The sequence below is a fragment of the Lepidochelys olivacea genome (assembly GCF_965140295.1).
Source record: "Lepidochelys olivacea isolate rLepOli2 genome assembly, chromosome: 1".
NCBI lineage: Eukaryota > Metazoa > Chordata > Testudines > Cheloniidae > Lepidochelys > Lepidochelys olivacea.
In genome coordinates, this window is record NC_140411.1 from 209067750 (window position 1) to 209085622 (window position 17873).

Genomic DNA, 17873 nt, shown 5'->3' on the forward strand with positions numbered 1-17873 from the left:
CACCGGCCCACAGGCCGCCGGCGCACGGCGATGGCGGGAGAGGGAACGGGGCTCCTCGGGGCTGCCCCATGTGTCCGCGCTGACGCTCAGCTGCCGCCGCGGGGCCCTGGGCAACGGCGGCGGCGGAAAATCCCAGCCCCTAGCGGGCCGCGGCCGCTGAGCCCCGTCAGACCTCCCCGCCCCACCCCGGGGACCCACCTAGCCCGGCCGGAGAGGCTGGTCTGCACGTGCTGCCGGAAGGCCGGGTAGCGGGACGCCAGGTAGGCGAAGTCCGGCGGTTTGTCCCGGTAACGGTTTCTCGCGTGCATAGACTTATTCAGCGCCATGGCGGGCGGGGCGGGGCGGCGCGAGGCGAGGCGGCGGCGACGACTTGGGGGAGGGGGGCGTCGTAACGCGCACGAACAGGGCCGCGGCCCCGCGCGCGCGCTGCGAGAGGGGAAGCGAGCGGGCCCGCGAGCCACCGCAGCCTTCCCCCGACAGGCCTCTACTAACTGCACATGCGCCCCCGTCCCGTGCTGCATTGCGGACAGCCTGCGCCAGCCATTTAGCTGCGAGCCGTTACGCCCGTCTCCGAATCCCGCCCCCACGTCGCAGCTCCGCCCCCTGGGGCCGGCTCCTGCTGGGAGCGTGACGCCGGGCAGATGGGCGGGGGCGGGGCGCGCGCGCGACGCTAGCTGCGGGAGGAGCGGTCACCGCCTCCCCCGGCCCCCGCGCCCCATGGAAGGCGGGACTCGCGCGGGGGACTCTGAGGAACTTCCCCGCGGCGGGCGGGGAGCAAGGAGCAGCTGCGGGGGCTTTGGGAGGAAGTAAAACCTCCCCCTCCTGGAGCCCCCACTCCCGGCAGCCGCCGCGGGCAGAGTGATTCCCCTGCTGTTCTCGCGGCTCTGCTTGCTGGAGGCGTCAGTGTAGCTAAATTGGCCCCTCCCGCCCATTCCCCCACCAGCTCCAGAGCCTGAGCATCAGGCGCTCCTCAGGCAGAGGGGGCCGCGGAGACACGCAGCGCAGGCTCGTCCCGAGGCTCACCGCCGCGATGAGAGCTAGGGCTGGGAAGCCGCTCTGCTCGGCTTTGAAACTGTCCGCACTCGGGGAAGGAGGGCGGCAGGGTGGTCGTTTTAACCTGTAAAGAGGGTTTGTAGGATTCTTAGTGGCTCTGTTGTTTGCTTTCACGTTTGTCTAAAAGGGTGGCAGAGCGGGGGTTTCTCTACGATTCCTGGTGAGATTCCAGGTTGTTTTAGTCGCTAGCTCTGACCCTGAGAGGAGATGGAATCATCCACGTGTGCGATAATTGGGTATTTGTCCTGCTTTGGCATCGTCATCCGGGCCATCATGGCTGTTACCGTCACCATCACATGCTGAGACCTGGTGGCTTACAGTTTTATCACCAGTTATATCTATCTCACGCTTACCTTGAATCACAAAGTCCTCTAGAGCACAAGTTCTCAACTTTTTTCTTGCTGAGGACCCCCCTCAACATGCTATAAAAATACCAGGGCCCCGGGGTGGGGGAGGGGAACCCTTGGGCATAGGCATAGTTTTACTTCTATTTGCGGGGGCAAGAGCTGGGGGGGCTCGAGCCAGCTCTTCACTGTGGGGTCCAGGGACGGAGTGCCGCTTCCATCCCCTGACTAGCTCAGGAGGCAACCCAGCCTGTCTGGGCTGTGGGGGGATGCAACCAAAAAATATAACTCAAAGGGGGGGGACTCAGTTCAAAAAGTTTGAAAACTGCTCAGGCTGCAGGGAGTGGGTAGCTAGGGGTTACGTGCAGGCAGGGGGGTAACTAGGTACTGTGTATGGGGGGGCTCCCAGGGTTGCTCCCAGCTTCAGCCCCACACTGCTCCTGGCTGGGGGTGGAGGGGCACTGGGGCTCCCAGCTTCAGCCCCACACCTCTCCCGGCTTTGGGGGCTTGAGGGGGTGCTGGCATCGGCCCTGCGTCACTCCCAGCTGGGGTGGAGGGGCCGCTGGCTTTAGCTCCATGCCACTCCAGGCTGGGGTGAGGGGGTCGCCACCTTTAGCCCCGTGCCGCTCCTAGCTTTGGGGCAGGGGGGGCCACCGCCTTTAGCACTCGGGCTTGGGGCCAGCTGCTGGGCTCCGCAGACCCCTGTATGAGAACCGCTGCTCTAGGGACATGGCTGTTGATTTTTCATGGAAGGCACTGAGATACAGTGATGGGCACCACTATAAAACTCTAAGATTGAACCCACTGATGACGTGAGCATCTTTGGGGCAAGGACCACTTTTTGTGGTGCTAGGCACTGTGCACATACAATGGGGCCCCAATCCTGAGTTTGATTGCTAGACTCTACCACAGTACAAAAAATCACCACCACTACTAAGCCTTCTTGTTCCCAATCCTGGGGTGAGGGAAGTAGACAGTATCAACTATGTGCTGAGTAACCCCTGAGATATAACTGCCAGAAAGATTAAACCGTTAAACTTATGAACAGAGTGAATTTAAACATGAGGTTAAATACAAAACAATTAAAAATAATTAAGAGACAGAAAAAACACCTAGTATTGCATACTCTTCCTTCTCTTTTGTCAATTTAGAGCAATGGCCTTATTTTTCAGGCCAGGGCCCGATTGTGCTAAAATGCTGAAAGCAGAGATGGCAAGTGACAGTGTCTGTCCCAAAAAATTTATAAATTTAAAGCAACAGGACACAATAAGTGGATGAGACAAGTGGGCAAGGGTAGAATGAAATAAAACAAACAAAAGGATATGCACTATTCTTAGCCAATCAGAAATGTGATCACAATTTGCCACTTGTCCAGCCATTATCTGACTGTACTTTCCTGCAAACAATACAGAAGAGATGAGTTCTGAAGAGATGAATTCTGATGGATTCTGACTGAGCACATTTCCCACTTCCCACATAAGTGCATATCAGAGTAGAGAACTGAATTTTGGGGGCTGTCATCACTGGTAGAGGTAAGACAGACATGAACCTTACTGTAAGATATAAGGTCAGATAGGTAGGGAAGAGTTAGACTGTGAAGGGCTTTGAGAGTACAGATCAGACGTTTGAGTCTGATACAGTGGAATAAGGGAAGCACTCAAAATTAGGAAATGCCAGTTCAACTGTAGCTTTGTCCCCAGCATATGTATATTTTGATTAAATCCATTATTCCTTTAAGGCAGGGGTGGGCAAACATTTTGGCCCAAGGGCCACATCTGGGTATGGAAATTGTATGGCAGGCCATGACTGCTCATGAAATTGGGGGTTGGGGTGTGGGCTCCAGCTGGGGGTGCGGGTTCTGGGGTGGGGCCAGAAATGAAGAGTTCAGGGTGTAGGAGGGGGCTCCGGCTGGGGGATGCAGGCTCTGGGATGGGGCTGGGATGAGGGGTTGGGGGTGCAGGAGAGTGCTCCAGGCTGGGACTGAGGGGTTTGGAGGGCAGGACGGGGATCAGGGCTGGGGCACAGGAGGGGGTTGGGGTGCAGGCTTTGGGTGGCACTTACCTCAAGCAGCTCCCAGAAGCAGCGGCATGTCCCCCCTCCAGCTCCTATGTGGAGGTGTGGCTCTGTGTGCTGCCCTGTCCACAGGCACCACCCCTGCAGCTCCCATTGGCCATGGTTCCCGACCAATGGATGCTGCGGGGGTGACACTAGGGGTGAGGGCAGCGTGCTGAACCCCCTTGCTGCCCCTACGTGTAGGAGCTGGAGGGAGGACATGCCACTGCTTCCGGGAGCCACTGCACACGCAGAGCGGGGCAAGCCCCTGACCCCACTGAAGGGCTGGATGCGGCTCCCGAGCCATAGTTTGCCCACCCCTGCTTTAAGGGAATAATATACAATCCTATTACCTTAAATAGTTATTCAGACACTTCACTTTAAACAGATTGGATTAGATAAAATAGTAAAACAAATTTATTAATTACAAAGAGATAGATTTTAAGTGAGCATAAATAATGAGGCATAAAAGTCAGAAATGGTTACAAGAAAAATAAAGATAAAATGCCTACTAATATCTACTTAAGAAACCAATTTAGTTGCAAAACAAACTTTCTCACCACATGCTCCAGCAAATTATTAACCAAATTTTCAGGTCAGAACCCTGCCCTCAGTGTCCAATAGCTGTTTTATCTGCTCAGGTGCAGAGGATGAGGTGGACAGGAGGAGAGAGAGGGGTGCCTTAGGGTGTTTCTCCCCTCTTTTTGTAGTTTTAGTCCCCTTCTTGAAAAACATTTCCAGCTGAGACCCAGGAGACAAAGAGTCCATGTGGAAGGATATTCCCTGATGTTTTTTTTCACCTGTTTGAACTTCCTTTGTTTTCCCTCCTGCTTGATGACTCTGTTTACTGCTTAAATACAAATTAAAGCAGGCACACATTCATTTGTTTAGGATAGACCTGTTTGCTGACTTCTACTTGGGCAGGGCTGTGGTGTTTGGAACAGGTATTAATGTCGTACAGAAAAATCTTATAACTTCACATATGTTTTTACACATTTTATCAGAATGATACTGAGCAGCAAATTATGAGTTTTCAAATGATAACTTACAAGGCATACCTTGTACAAAGATTATTACAATAGGGTGTAGGGTGTGAATACAGAGGTGTGTTCTGTCACACCCTCTTTCTCAGAGCCTAGCTACAACTTGGACTTCTTGAGATACAGAAGAATTGGCGATAATTAGAAGATGGTGGTCTTTCTGCCTCAGCCTAAAGGAGGGTTGGTATCAATTTACAGTCACATACCCCCTACAGTAAGTGCTCTAAAAACTTTTTGTGACCGCTGTGTTGCTTCTTAGGGCACCCAGAACTGTGAGTCACCTTGTCACCACCTGCCTCCAGTATGAGGGGGCCTTGCTTGTGCTGGCTGGGTGTTGGTTCCCTAACACAATCAGCCTGTCAGCAACTCAAGCTCTATCCTCTGAGCTACACCAGCTCTGTCTTTGCCTTGTAGGTTGACAACAGATTCCCCCCCAGACCATGAGCCCATTCAGTGTCCCCCTATGTTATCCAGCCGCTGATCACTGGATATCCACAGAAATCTCAGATCCTCTGTTTCCAAAGGAACAATGTACCCCAGTTTCACCTTACACCTTTGCTCCTGTACTATGCATGGAACTTGAGTTCAGTTATTTTAAAAAAAAAAGAAAAAAGAAAGAATAGAGATTAAATTAAAAAGCTGTGTAAGAGATGGGAACATATGGTTACATATAAAACAACATCATAACATGCCTTCTAAAGCTTAACCTTAACTAACAAGTTATCTTCCTATTTTAAGAAGTTTATCCCACCCAAAGTTCTTCAGTGTTTCCAACCAAGCCTGGTTGAAAAGACCCCTTCTCATAAGATGAAGTTTGCTGGCAGCTTGTCTTCACAGATTGAAGAGATCTATAGGGGTTCATCTGCATGCCAGATATAGTTTCAAAAGTTCATTGTCTCACCCCTAAACACAATAACTCCTGCTGCTCTTCTTATTAATCTCCTCTCCTAGAAGATTTCACAATTCTTCATTAGCATTTGGCTGACACATGTGAGTAGATGCCCACTGTGAAGCATACAATGTTCAAAATGCACATGACCAGACAGAAATAAGCATCTTTCCCCCCTCTTGCAGTTACTAAGGAGAATGGGAGATAGGCCAGCAAGGGATCCATTCTCCCAGATAGCCAGCAGCTGTTTGTAACTCCCGGAGCAGTTCAGCCAGTCACAGAACAGCATCATGGCCGAGCGTGATGCTGGAGAAGGTACCTCTGGTGAGTATGCAAGTCCAATTAATATTTGGAGGTCACATATTATTATACTCTGTTTAATTAAAAAAAAATTATGAAGTACAGTATCTATTTGCTTCCCAGTAGCTGCACCAGGTAGGCAGAGAGTGCCCCAGTGTTTACGTGCGGAGATCTACCACACCTCGTTTTCTTCTTTTGTTATCAATGGTAGCAGATACTGTAATCAAGAAGAGTAATTAAAGAGAAATTGCTTCTAAAGTTGGCATCTTTCAGTCACTTCTCTGACAGTCAACTGAACCATGTAAAATTGCTAATATGAATCAAAAACAGACAGAGCAGGGATAATGTGAAAAAAAAACCCTTTTATATTGACTTGAGCAGGCATGAAATGATGCAACTGTAAGTGTTCAGGCCTCTGGAAATACACAGCAGTACAGTTAACTGTATTCAGAAGGATTCTGAAGATACATGGCACTACAATTATAATTTGCACCATTAATTACTTGTACCTTATTGATTACATTAAGCAGTGACCAATGTATTTTAAAATCTAAATGTTTTATATGATTACCACTTTAGATTTAATTGTTCATGGAATTGCAGTGAATTGACAATTATATATTTATAAATGTTGGAGTTTATGATTTGGTTCACCCACCCCCCCCCCCCCCCCGCTTTTCTGGAATGGTCCATGGCATCAAGAATGGATCCATCATTGGTGTAAGGCATACCTGTGCTTGTCTGTATCACATGTACTAAATGTGATAATGACTTTCACTGTGTGAAACAGCCTTAAGGATGCTCTATGGTACTTTTTAACTGTTCAGAATGTGTTTTTTCTGTTACTTTAATATATTAAGAAATGGTCTTGATGACAACAATATGTGTTTTTCTTCCTGCTTTTAGGGCTTTTGGTTTACTTTGTGTATTTACCTTAACATCATTTGATTTTAACGAATTAAGTGCATGCTTGGTGTAAAATAATCTTGTAAAATTCAAAGATCATAACAGTAGTTGCTTTAAACAATCCTGAAAACTTTCTTTCCCTTATAAACTTTGTTTCCTTGTCTTTGAATATCTATAGTGTCCCTAGAGCAGTTGTTGTTATATAGTTGTATGTTTACAAGTAAAGTTTGGGTTGTAAAAAGGATAAAAATCTTATGAAGGCACTTACGTCCAGCTACATCAAGTGTCTATACTAAAATGCAGCTCCCACTGATGTAACTCACCCACTACACTGACTTAATCACTCCACCTATGGGAGAGGCGTAGCGCTTAGGTCGATGTAGTTAGATCGATGCAGTGTCAGTATAGATCAGCGATATACAGACGGAGGCTTGCGAGCCACAAGTGGCTCTTTAATGTGTAGCCTGTGGCTCTTTGTAGCACATATTAAAACACTGTGTGATATAATTATTAGCCAATCAGGGTGCTTTTACTGTTATTAACCAATTGTAGTTGATAAAATAATAATACTTGGTCAGTCATTTTGCTGTGACAACTATATATATACTGTATAAATATGAATATATAGTACTATAGTAAATGAAACAATGAATTCACACTACTGTGGCTCTTCCGGGTAATGTTGATTGATCGCTAATTTGGTTCCTGAACTACTGAGGTCTGAGGATCACTGGTGTAGACTCTGTGTTGCTTACACTGACTGTTGCTACTTCTCAGAAGCCATCCCACAATGCCCCACACTGACAGTTAAATTGGGGCAAGCACTCCTGGTGATGACACAAGAAGTGTAGTGTGGACATGTAAAACCGATTCAATTACAACCATGGCTGTACGTTGATGTAACTTAGGTAAACTTAATTTAGTAGTGTAGACTTGGCCTAAGTGAAGTCATTTGGTTAAAGGAACTGGCCCCAATTGAGAAGAGTGAGCAGGGCTAGCTAATAGAACATTGGAACGGATTAGATGATCTGGGTTTTATTGACGCACTGCTTCTGACCTGAGCAATGACAAGCAAGTTATTTCACTTCTATGTCACGGGTTTCCCCAACTGTAAATAATAATGATACTGACCTTCTTTGTAAAGCACTTGGAGATCTACAGAAATGTGCTATATGAGGGCACATTATTTTTATTATAGAGCTTTAAATAGAAAGGGGATCTTAACATTAACTATACAGGAACTGCCACTTCACTATAATTATTCCCTGTGCTTAATCAAAGAGATTTTACTATTTTTTAATATTAACTGTGTATAGTTTGCAAGTTCACTTAAAATTTGCTGGCATCTCATTAACAGACTAATCCTCCAAATGTCTTGAGGCCTCCATTCATGCTCACATTCACCTCTTTTCCTCACTCGCAATCAGCCAGCTCTCCTCCAACTTCCCCAAGTCTTTGGGACAATTGAATTCTATGTACAAAAGAGGAGATCCTTCATTCCACAAATCCAGTGTTCCATCTCTGGCTGTGGCCCATGCTGGTTGCTTCTGGGGTCCCCCCTCTCCTGTCTCTCTCTTCCAGTGGTATGCAGGAGAGGACGAAATGGACAAATGCAGACTGGAAGCAGGGTTACAAACTGGGCTTTTATTTCAGAGTGTTTAGTGTATTTACAAGAGTTTTTAAAAAATGGCCTGGCCCTGTGCAGGAGACAGAGAACCCCTGCTCAAAAGGTGTGAGGATAATTTGAGCCCTTAGCAATACCACACCTCACAAGGGGTAACACTTGGAGGAATGTAACACTGAGCACTCATGGGATGGAGACTGGGAAGTAGTGTGAAATTATTCAGAAGTTCCTAACAAAATATATGCCATCGTATTTTCAGTTAAATCAGATTAAGCAAATCACCCAAAGGCAGACACACATATGAGGCCACAGTCACGCATGCCTGCCTTGCCTGAGTGTAAGCAGAGATGTGCAGATGCACTCATGCCACTATATGTGCATGCACTTTTCCATTCTCAACCAGTCATTCACGTATGCACACAGGCAAGTACATTCAAAGCCACACTCGCGCCCATCCATGCACACTTGCTTATGTTCATGCACACACGCACAGTGACACATATACATGTCCTTTGTTAATGCTCTTTTACATGTGTTTTAGGTACAGAAAAGAGCTATAGAAATAGCACCAATCTCACCTGACCTATCAGCACCTGAGAAACCCCATTACTCCCCTTGAGCAATAGAGGAACAGGAAGATAACTTCTCCCTCTTTCTTGTGGTGGCACCATCCAACCACTGAACACCCATGACTAGGCCCCAGTCAATGTTCCCTTTCCAGGGCTGGGAGGTTGGGTTCTGCATTGTAGGTTGGCCTCCATGTTTCAGTCACAGAATCAGTCTGTTTCGTCCTTTCGGAGGTGCTCCCCCATGACAGTTGCTGTAGGACTCTCTCTTGGTTTGACGGCATAAGTGACTTTGTGGTTCACTGAAAAGTGATCATTAACCTTCCACCAGCATCACCTGCTGCCAACCCCAACAACCATACCAGAGGGGGTGGGGAAAAGAGATGGAGACACACAAGAAAGAAAGAGTGAACTAGAATCCTCTCTGAAGAGGAGGGACAGAGCTACAGAAGGGAGCATGAAAGCAGAAGAGGTTAGAGTTGCCTGTGCAGGAGGTAAGAATGGGGGTTAGGGCTGCCTGGACAATGCCTCCTGAATAGCCTCGCTGCAACCACTCAGCTCCATCTGGTTGAGGACATAGCTGATGCGCTCCACTGTGGCACCCTGGCCCATCTGCAGCCTCCATTGTCTCAGCATCTCATATTGGGCATCCCGCACGCGCCGCTGCTCCAGCTCGATTCGCTCAATCTCATAGTCATTCAGCCCCAGGCGTCGCACAAACTCCTTCCACCGAGACAGCAGCACATGGTCCGCCACAGTATAGAGAACAACAGGGTCTGGGTGAAACAAGCAAGGGGACATCAGCAGCAGGGTCTGGGGAAGTGGAGGGGGGACGCAAACGGCACCAGTGTAGTCTGGGTGGGAAACATGATGGTGCCATGTTGGGAAGCACCTCCCTCAGATAAGGTCTTGCATCCCTCTGAGTGATCACACAGACACATGTCACACCTGGGTCTGAGCCTATCTACAAATGAATATGGAGGATCCCGCAAGCTTGTTCACAGGGATGGTCTTGCATACACATGCACACACATGCCAGGCCATTCTTGTAAAGATGCTTGCACTGTGTCACTGCCACGCATTCACACAGTAAAGTACAGCAGGCCATAAACTCACCAAAACAAGACTGTCACACACAAGACTGGACACATGCAACAGGCCACCCTTGGCTGGCCTCATGCAAACACACACACATGTGAACTCGTATGTACTAGATCTGCTTGGGCACAGGGCTGCAACTGATGCACAGAATTGTCATGCACATATGCACACAGGTGCACATGCTGCACAGACACATGCACATCCCACCCCCACATGCACGCAGAAATCCCATTTCTCAGGGGGAGCTGCACTCACTGTCTGGGAGTTGAGTCTTTCCAGCAGGTCTGACACAATCTGGTAGCTCTTGTGCAACCATTGACCTTGGCACAGCATTGGCTGTCCACATTTTTTCTATCTGGGGTGGTACCGGAGCAAAGGTGGCAGCTTTCCTCTCGTTAATCACAACCTGTGAGAGACAAGTATTTACTCTGGAATCACCACTGGAGCAACCCAACACCCACTATATCTGAGGGGAACAGCTGCTACTGCGCACTTAACAGGGTAGTGGATCAGGGACCCAGGAGTTAAAACTTTCCCATGAGGGAGGGGAACCCCCCAAAGACACCTTATTTGTGGGGATGGGGGTCAAACATTTCTTACCTGCAGAGCAAAAGGGGTTAAACTTTCTCTTGGCATCAGAAAATGGGAGTCTAAGAGGAAACAGCTACAGAACTGAGTCATGCTGGGAGCCCAGCTCGGGGCCCCATGGTCTCAGAGATCTCAAATGAGTTCCAGAGGAGGGAGGGGACAGTCCCCCTTTATACAGTCTTGAAGAGATCCCAATACTGCACTCAGCTCTGAGCCCCTTAATCCCAGAGAGGTAGCGACAAACTGAGGGAGCTCAGAGAAGAGCCACAGAAATGCTCAGGGGGCTGGAGGGATCAAGTTCTGAGGAGAAATTCAGTGAGCTAAATCTGCCAGGCTTGGCCAGGCCAGGCATAAAGGATGGGGGGGAAACAGGGTGGGACATGAGACCCATCTGCAAGTGTCTGAGAAGCATGAATCCTGACAGAGAGGAGAATGGGGCAAGATGAAGCCTGGGGATAGGAACTCAGAATCTATTCCTCACTCGTCAGGGGGTCTGTGAAACTGAGCCCTGGTCTACACTACGAGTTTAGGTCGAATTTAGCAGCGTTACATCGATTTAACCCTGTACCCGTCCACACAACGAAGCCATTTTTGTCGACTTAATGGGCTCTTCAAATCGATTTGTGTACTCCTCCCCAACGAGGGGATTAGCGCTGAAATCAACATCACCGGGTCAAATTTGGGTGAGTGTGGACGCAATTCGATGGTATTGGCCTCCGGGAGCTATCCCACAGTGCTCCATTGTGACCGCTCCAGACAACACTCTCAACTCGGGTGCACTGGCTAGGTGGACTGGAAAAGCCCTGCGAACTTCTGAATTTCATTTCCTGTTTGGCCAGCGTGGCAAACTGATCAGCGCAGGTGACCATGGAGTCCCAGAATCACAAAAGAGCTCCAGCATAGACCAAACGGGAGGTACTGGATCTGATCACTGTATGCAGAGACGAATCCGTGCTATCAGAACTCCGTTCCAAAAGACGAAATACCAAAATATTTGAAAAAATCTCCAAGGGCATGAAGGACAAATGCTATAACAGGGACCCGCACCAGTGCCGCGTGAAATTTAAGGAGCTTAGGCAAGCCTACAAAAAAACCCAAGAGGCAAACGCCCACTCGGGGTCAGAGCCCCAGACATGCCACTTCTATGATGAGCTGCATGCCATTCTAGGAGGTGCCCCTACAACTACCCCACAACTGTACGTGGACTCCTGCAAGGGAGTCTCACGCAACAGGGATGAGGATTGTGGGGATGAGGAAGATGAGGAGGATGGGGAGGTTGAAGACAGCGCACACCAGGCAAGCGGAGAAACCATTCTCTCCAACAGCCAGGAACTGTTTATCACCCTGGAGACAGTACTCTCCCAACCCAGGCTCCCAGACCTTGAAGGCAGAGAAGGCACCTCTGGTGAGTGTACCTTTGTAAATATAATACACGGTTTAAAAGCAAGCATGTTTAAAGATTAATTTGCCCTGAAGACTTGGGATGCATTCGCGGCCAGTACAGCTACTGGAAAAGTCTGTTAACGTGTCTGGCGACGGAGCGCGAATCCTCCAGGGACATCTCAATGAAGCTCTCCTGGAGGTACTCCCAAAGCCTTTGCAAAAGGTTTCTGGGGAAGGCAGCCTTATTCCATACTGCATGGTAGGACACTTTACCATGCCAGGCCAGTAGCATGTAGTCTGGAATCATTGCATAAGAAAGCATGGCAGCGTATGGTCCCAGTGTTTGCTGGCATTCAAGCAACATCCGTTCTTTATCTCTCTGTCTTAGCCTCAGGAGAGTGATACCATTCATGGTCACCTGGTTGAAATAGGGGAATTTTATTAAAGGGACTTTCAGAGGTGGCCGTTCCTGCTGGGCTGTTTGCCTGTGGCTGAAAAGAAACCATCCCCGCTGTTAGCCACGTGGTCGGGGGAGGGGTGAAGCGATCATCCCAGAGAATTGGGTGTCAGGGGGGTTTAGTTGGGTTTGTGCTGCACGTTAACCCAAAAACATCAGCCCCTCCTTTTAAATGGTCAATGTGTTTTTTTCAATTTTAATCTCTCTTTTTTTCCTCCCGCAGCTGCAAATGTTTCAACGCTGCGACTAGCATCTCCGTCCCAGAGGCTAGTGCAGATAAGAAGGTGGAAAAAAACGCACTCGTGATTAAATGTTCTGTGAGCTCATGCAGTCCAAACTGAAAAAGCCCAGCAAAATGCGTGGAGGCAGATAATGGCAGAGTCCAGCAAAGCACAAAATGAACGCAAGGACAGGAGGGACGCACGAGAGGACAAGTGGCGGGAGCAACAGGAGAGGTGGCAGGATCAAGAGGAAAGGTGGCGGCAGCATGATGAAAGGAGGCAGGATGCAATGCTGAGGCTACTGTAGGATCAAACTGATATGTTCCGGCGTATGGTTGAGGTGCAGGAAAGGCACAGACCACCACTGCAGCCTCTGTGTAACCAACCACCCTCCTTCCCAAGTTCCATAGCCTCCTCAACCAGACGCCCAAGAATGTGGGGGGAGGCGCGGCGGCTCCGGGCACCCAACCACTCCACCCCAGAGGACTACCCAAACAACAGAAGGCTGGCATTCAATAAGTTTTGAAGTGCAGTGTGGCCTTCTCCTCCCCTCCTCCCCCACCCCACCCCACCCGGTGCTTCCCTCCACCACCCCTCCTGGGCTACCTTGGCAGTTATCCCCTTATTTGTGTGATGAATTAATAAAGAATGCATAAATTTGAAACAACAATGACTTTATTACCTCTGCAAGTGGTGATGGAAGGGGGGAGGGGAGGGTGGTTGGCTTACAGGGAAGTAGAGTGAACCAAGGGGGCGGGTTTTCATCAAGGAGAAACAAACAGAACTGTCATACTGTAGCCTGGTCAGCCATGAAACTGGTTTTCAAAGCTTCTCTGATGCGCAGCACGCCCTGCTGTGCTCTTCTAACCGCCCTAATGTCTGGCTGCGCGTAATCAGGGGCCAGGCGATTTGCCTCAACTTCACACCCCACCATAAACCTCCCCCCTTACTCTCACAGATATTATGGAGCACACAGCAAGCAGTAATAACAATGGGAATATTGGTTTTGCTGAGGTCTAACCGAGTCAGTAAACTGCGCCAGCACACTTATAAAGGTCCAAATGCACATTCTACCACCATTCTGCACTTGCTCAGCCTATAGTTGACCAACTCCTGACTACTGTCCAGGGTGCCTGTGTATGGCTTCATGAGCCATGGCATTAAGGGGTAGGCTGGGTCCCCAAGGATAACTATAGGCATTTCAACATCCCCAACAGTTATTTTCTGGTCTGGAAAGTAAGTCCCTTCCTGCAGCTGTTGAAACAGACCAGAGCTCCTGAAGAAGCGAGCGTCATATACCTTTCCCGGCCATCCCACGTTGATGTCGGTGAAACGTCCCTTGTGATCCACCAGTGCTTGCAGCACCATTGAAAAGTACCCCTTTCAGTTTATGTACTGGCTGCCTTGGTGATCCGGTCGCAAGATAGGGATATGCGTTCCGTCTACTGCCCCACCACAGTTAGGGAATCCCACTGCAGCAAAGCCATCCACTATGACCTGCACATTTCCCAGAGTCACTACCCTTGATAGCAGCAGCTCAGTGATTGCGTTGGCTACTTGGTCACAGCAGCCCCCACAGTAGATTTGCCCACTCCAAATTGATTCCTGACTGATCAGTAGCTGTCAGGCATTGCAAGCTTCCAGAGGACTATTGCCGCTCGCTTGTGAACTGTGAGGGCTGCTCTCATCTTGGTATTCTTGCACTTCAGGGCAGGGGAAAGCAAGTCACAAAGTTCCATGAAAGTGCCCTTACGCATGCGAAAGTTTCGCAGCCACTGGGAATCAACCCAGACCTGCAACAACTATGCAGTCCCACCAGTCTGTGCTTGTTTCCTGGGCCCCGAATCTGCGTTCCATGGCATGAGCCTGCCCCATTGCCACCAGGATGGCCAAATTGCCGGGGCCCGTGCTTGGGAGAAGTCTGTGTCCATGTCCTCATCACTCTTGTCACCGCGCTGCCATTGCCTCCTCGCCTGCTTTTACAGGTTCTGGTTCTGCATATACTGCATGATAATGCATGAGGTGTTTACAATGCTCATAACTGCTGCGGTGATCTGAGCGAGCTCCATGCTTGCCATGGTATGGCGTTTGCAGGAGAGCAGAGTTGCAGGGGCAGCGGTGGTTGGATGACCAATTTTGCAGATCTACTGCACCGTCTGCTGCCAGGACACAACAGCTGAGCGGGCTGCATGCTTGCCGTGTTATAGCAAGACAAGAGCAGCTGAGCAGAGTTGCAGTGGAAGCAGCCCTGCGAGATCAGCAGGAGAGCAGAGTGGCAGCGGAAGCGGTGGATGATGACGGTCACATAGAGGACCTGCGAGGTGGATTCATAGCATCAGGAGAGCAGAGTGGCAACGGAAGTGGTTGTTCGATGACGATAGTTTGCAGACCTACTGCACTGTCTGCTGAAAGCAGTATGGCACCCGCACGGAAAAAAGGCACGAAACGATTGTCTGCCGTTGCTTTCACGGAGGGAGGGGCTACTGACTACATGTATCCAAAACCACCCACAACAATGTTTTTGCCCCATCAGGCATTGGAAGCTTAACCCAGAATTCCAATGGGCGGCAGAAACTGCGGGATAGCTACCCACAGTGCAATGCTCCAAAAGTCGACACTAGCCTCGGTACTGTGGACACACTCCACCGACTTAATGCGCTTAGTGGGGGGACACACAACCAACTGTATAAAGTCGCTTTCTAAAAAATCAACTTCTATACATTCGACCTAATATTGTAGTGTAGACATACCCTGAGAAGTTGTCTCTTTATGTATAGGACCCAGAGCCTTAGTGCTCGGGATGTTCAGAAGTACAAACCCTGAGAACAGGCTGGGGGAAGAATATTGCCCTGGGCCCCAGGCAGGTGGAATGGGTCTGAGGGGAATGATAATCTGAAGGTAGGTTTCTGCACTGAGTACCTTGCTTACTTCAGATACTGGCTCCCTCTTTGGCTGCTGCGTAGAAACTGAAAAAAGAAGAAATTGTTTTCACTTCCTCCCCGCCAAGATAAACAGAAAAAGCAGCTCAAGCCCACGGGTGCCTCTATAGCTCTGACTTCACTCGAGGGATTTTAGTGAAATGCACAAATCCCAGCAACAAGCTCACGGGAGGGATTCTCATCACAGGCGTGAGTATGGATGCAAGGCTGTAAGAACTGCCAAGATCAGGACAATGAGCTCATCTACCCTAGCATGCACCTCCATCCTTGCACTAGATCAGACCAATGGGATGCCGAGCCCCATATGTCCCTCCCTCCCTCCCTCTCCCCTCCCCCCCCGCAAAATCCCCCCAGCCGGTATCACCTCAGAGACCGTTGTACTCACCACAGGAGTAAAAAATAGCGGTTGTCAATTTTTGACGGTATTGCTTGATCAATTTAACTGCAAAGAGCAGTCCAAGGCTAGCTGCAAGCACAACGACGAGGCCGACGAGTAAGATGGTATGACCTAGACGAGGGAGAAACGTTGAGTGAGTAACAGAAGGAAGGGGAGAGGGTGGGAGTAAGGACAGGCGCAAGACTGGAAAGGGAACATGTGAAGATGGGGATGGGAGTGAAAGCGGAGGAAAAGTGGGGAGAGAGGAGGATGCATAGGGCAATAATAGGGCAGGGAGGATGGCGATGGGGTTGGGGTTGGGAGTGAAAGCAGAAGCAAATGTTGGAGGAATGCCAATACTGTACCCCAGTAGTTACCCTGCACCGAGGGGGAAGTTGATGGCCTTGGCATTGCGTCACAGACCTTCTTACATTCTTCTTCATTACAGCTGAAAGAGGGAAGCAGAAATCTGAGTGATGTGGGGAGTGAGGGCAACATGTGTCAAGTATTCTTAGAGAGTGCCCCATTTCACAGCCCCTTGCAAATCTGTCTGGGGACAGCACTAGGGGGCAGCCTGAGCCTGGAAGATGAGGTTATTCAATCTGCCTGCAGAAGGTTAGTGCCTAATGGAGTCCACTCTCACAGTTGCATAAGTAGGGGGAGCATAGGAACAGGAAACCAACCTGTTGCAAGGGTTGCAGCTATTTTTGTGCAGGAAGTATCCAGCATGACAGACACAGATCGTGTCACTGTTCTTTGTACCTGTAGAGAAAAGAGGGAAACATCAGCCCCAGGGGAGATGACGGAGAAGGAAAATCCCTTGAGGGTGGGGAGAGGATGATCTCTCTTTGGGGGTGGGGAAACTGTTGTCAGGAAGGTGAATCACTCCATGGCATGGGTGTTTGGGAGGAGATGGGGGCAGGTGTGACACTCCCCGGTAGATGGTGGTTGGGGAAAACTGTTTCAGAGCAGGGGGATCACTCTCTGGCACAGGACAGAGGGAAACTGCTCCAGTGTAGCAGAAACTGGGTTGAAGGATGGAAACAGAGAGGTGCACAAGGGAAAAAATTCACTACAGAGCAAGCAGGAGGGGAAGGAGAGGGAGAAGTGGCTCTAGAGCAGCAGGCATGAGTGAGGAAGCCAATCAGGGCAGGGGGGAAGAGAGAAATCACTCTGAGCTGTGGGATGTCATGTGTGGGCAATATCTGTAAGAAAAAATGCTCTAGTGCAGTTGTGAGGGAAACTGCTCAAGAGGAAGTCACACCATGAGGGAGGGAGGGAACCAGCTAAAGGGCAGGGCAGGGTGGAGGAGAGGCAAAACTCACTTGAGGAAGGGAGGGAAAATGGCTCCAGAACACATGGGGGGGGAGCGCACTAGGGGGAGGAGGGAGGGAAACAGCTCTAAGTCAGAGGAGAGCGAAGGAAATTGCTCAAGGGCAGGGGGAGGAGGGAAGTCACTCTAGGGCAAGCATGAGTGTGTTCAAGTGCGAGAGGGAGAGAAGCAAGAATGGGAAGGGGTACGGCAGAGGAGGGGACACGCCTAAGGGGCAGGGAAATTCATACCATGGAAGGTGTGAGATGTGGAAGGGGAAAATTGCCAAAGAGAGGGAGACTAGCTTCAGAACAATTGGGTAGGGAGCTGTACTATGGGAAAAGAAGGAAAACAGACTACAGGAGAAAGGGGATGGAGGAGGAAATGAGCATAGGTCAGGAGGGAGGTGGTGCAGGACTAAGGCCTGGTCTACACTAGAAAATTAGATCGGTTTAACTCTGTTGGTCGGGGATGTGAAAAATCCACACTCCTGAGTGGCGTAGTTAAGCTGACCTAAGTTTCTGTGTGGACAGTGCTAGGTCAATAGAAGAATTCTTCAATCAATCTAGCTACCATCTCTCAGGGAGGTGGATTATCTATGCCAATGGGAGGTATTCTCCCATCAGCATAGGTAGTGTCTACACTGAATTGCTACAGTGGTGCAACTGTAGCATTTCAAGTGTAGACAGACCCGTAGTCTCTCCATAAGAAGGAGAGGGGTA

At 49.5% G+C, this 17873-nt stretch overlaps 2 protein-coding genes and 1 long non-coding RNA gene across 5 annotated transcripts in view; 1 reads left to right on the forward strand and 2 right to left on the reverse strand.

Annotated features, from left to right (window-relative positions):
* The window catches only part of METTL16 (methyltransferase 16, RNA N6-adenosine), a 29597-nt gene extending 29046 nt beyond the window's left edge, over nt 1-551 (reverse strand). Inside the window, exon 1 of the mRNA XM_084610570.1 lies at nt 199-551. Within this exon, the coding sequence (XP_084466696.1) occupies nt 199-521 (323 nt within the window). The 5' untranslated portion in view covers nt 522-551. The remainder of the gene's footprint in view (nt 1-198) is intronic.
* Nucleotides 1-13082, forward strand: LOC311510703. Its single transcript, XR_014709122.1, has 3 exons — nt 1-260; nt 5564-5702; nt 12527-13082. It is a non-coding gene; the product is annotated as an uncharacterized lncRNA (long non-coding RNA).
* The window catches only part of TNFRSF1A (TNF receptor superfamily member 1A), a 22544-nt gene continuing 12884 nt past the window's right edge, over nt 8214-17873 (reverse strand). Inside the window, exons 5-10 of one of the 3 annotated variants that reach the window (XM_084610580.1) lie at nt 16523-16601; nt 16205-16287; nt 15849-15971; nt 15453-15490; nt 10131-10281; nt 8214-9550 (exon numbers count right to left, since the gene is read on the reverse strand). In XM_084610580.1, coding sequence (XP_084466706.1) covers nt 9282-9550; nt 10131-10281; nt 15453-15490; nt 15849-15971; nt 16205-16287; nt 16523-16601 — 743 coding nt within the window. In that variant the 3' untranslated portion in view covers nt 8214-9281. Of the gene's footprint in view, nt 9551-10130; nt 10282-15443; nt 15491-15848; nt 15972-16204; nt 16288-16522; nt 16602-17873 lie in introns of all 3 variants that reach the window. The other 2 variants (XM_084610579.1, XM_084610581.1) reach the window with 2 other exon arrangements.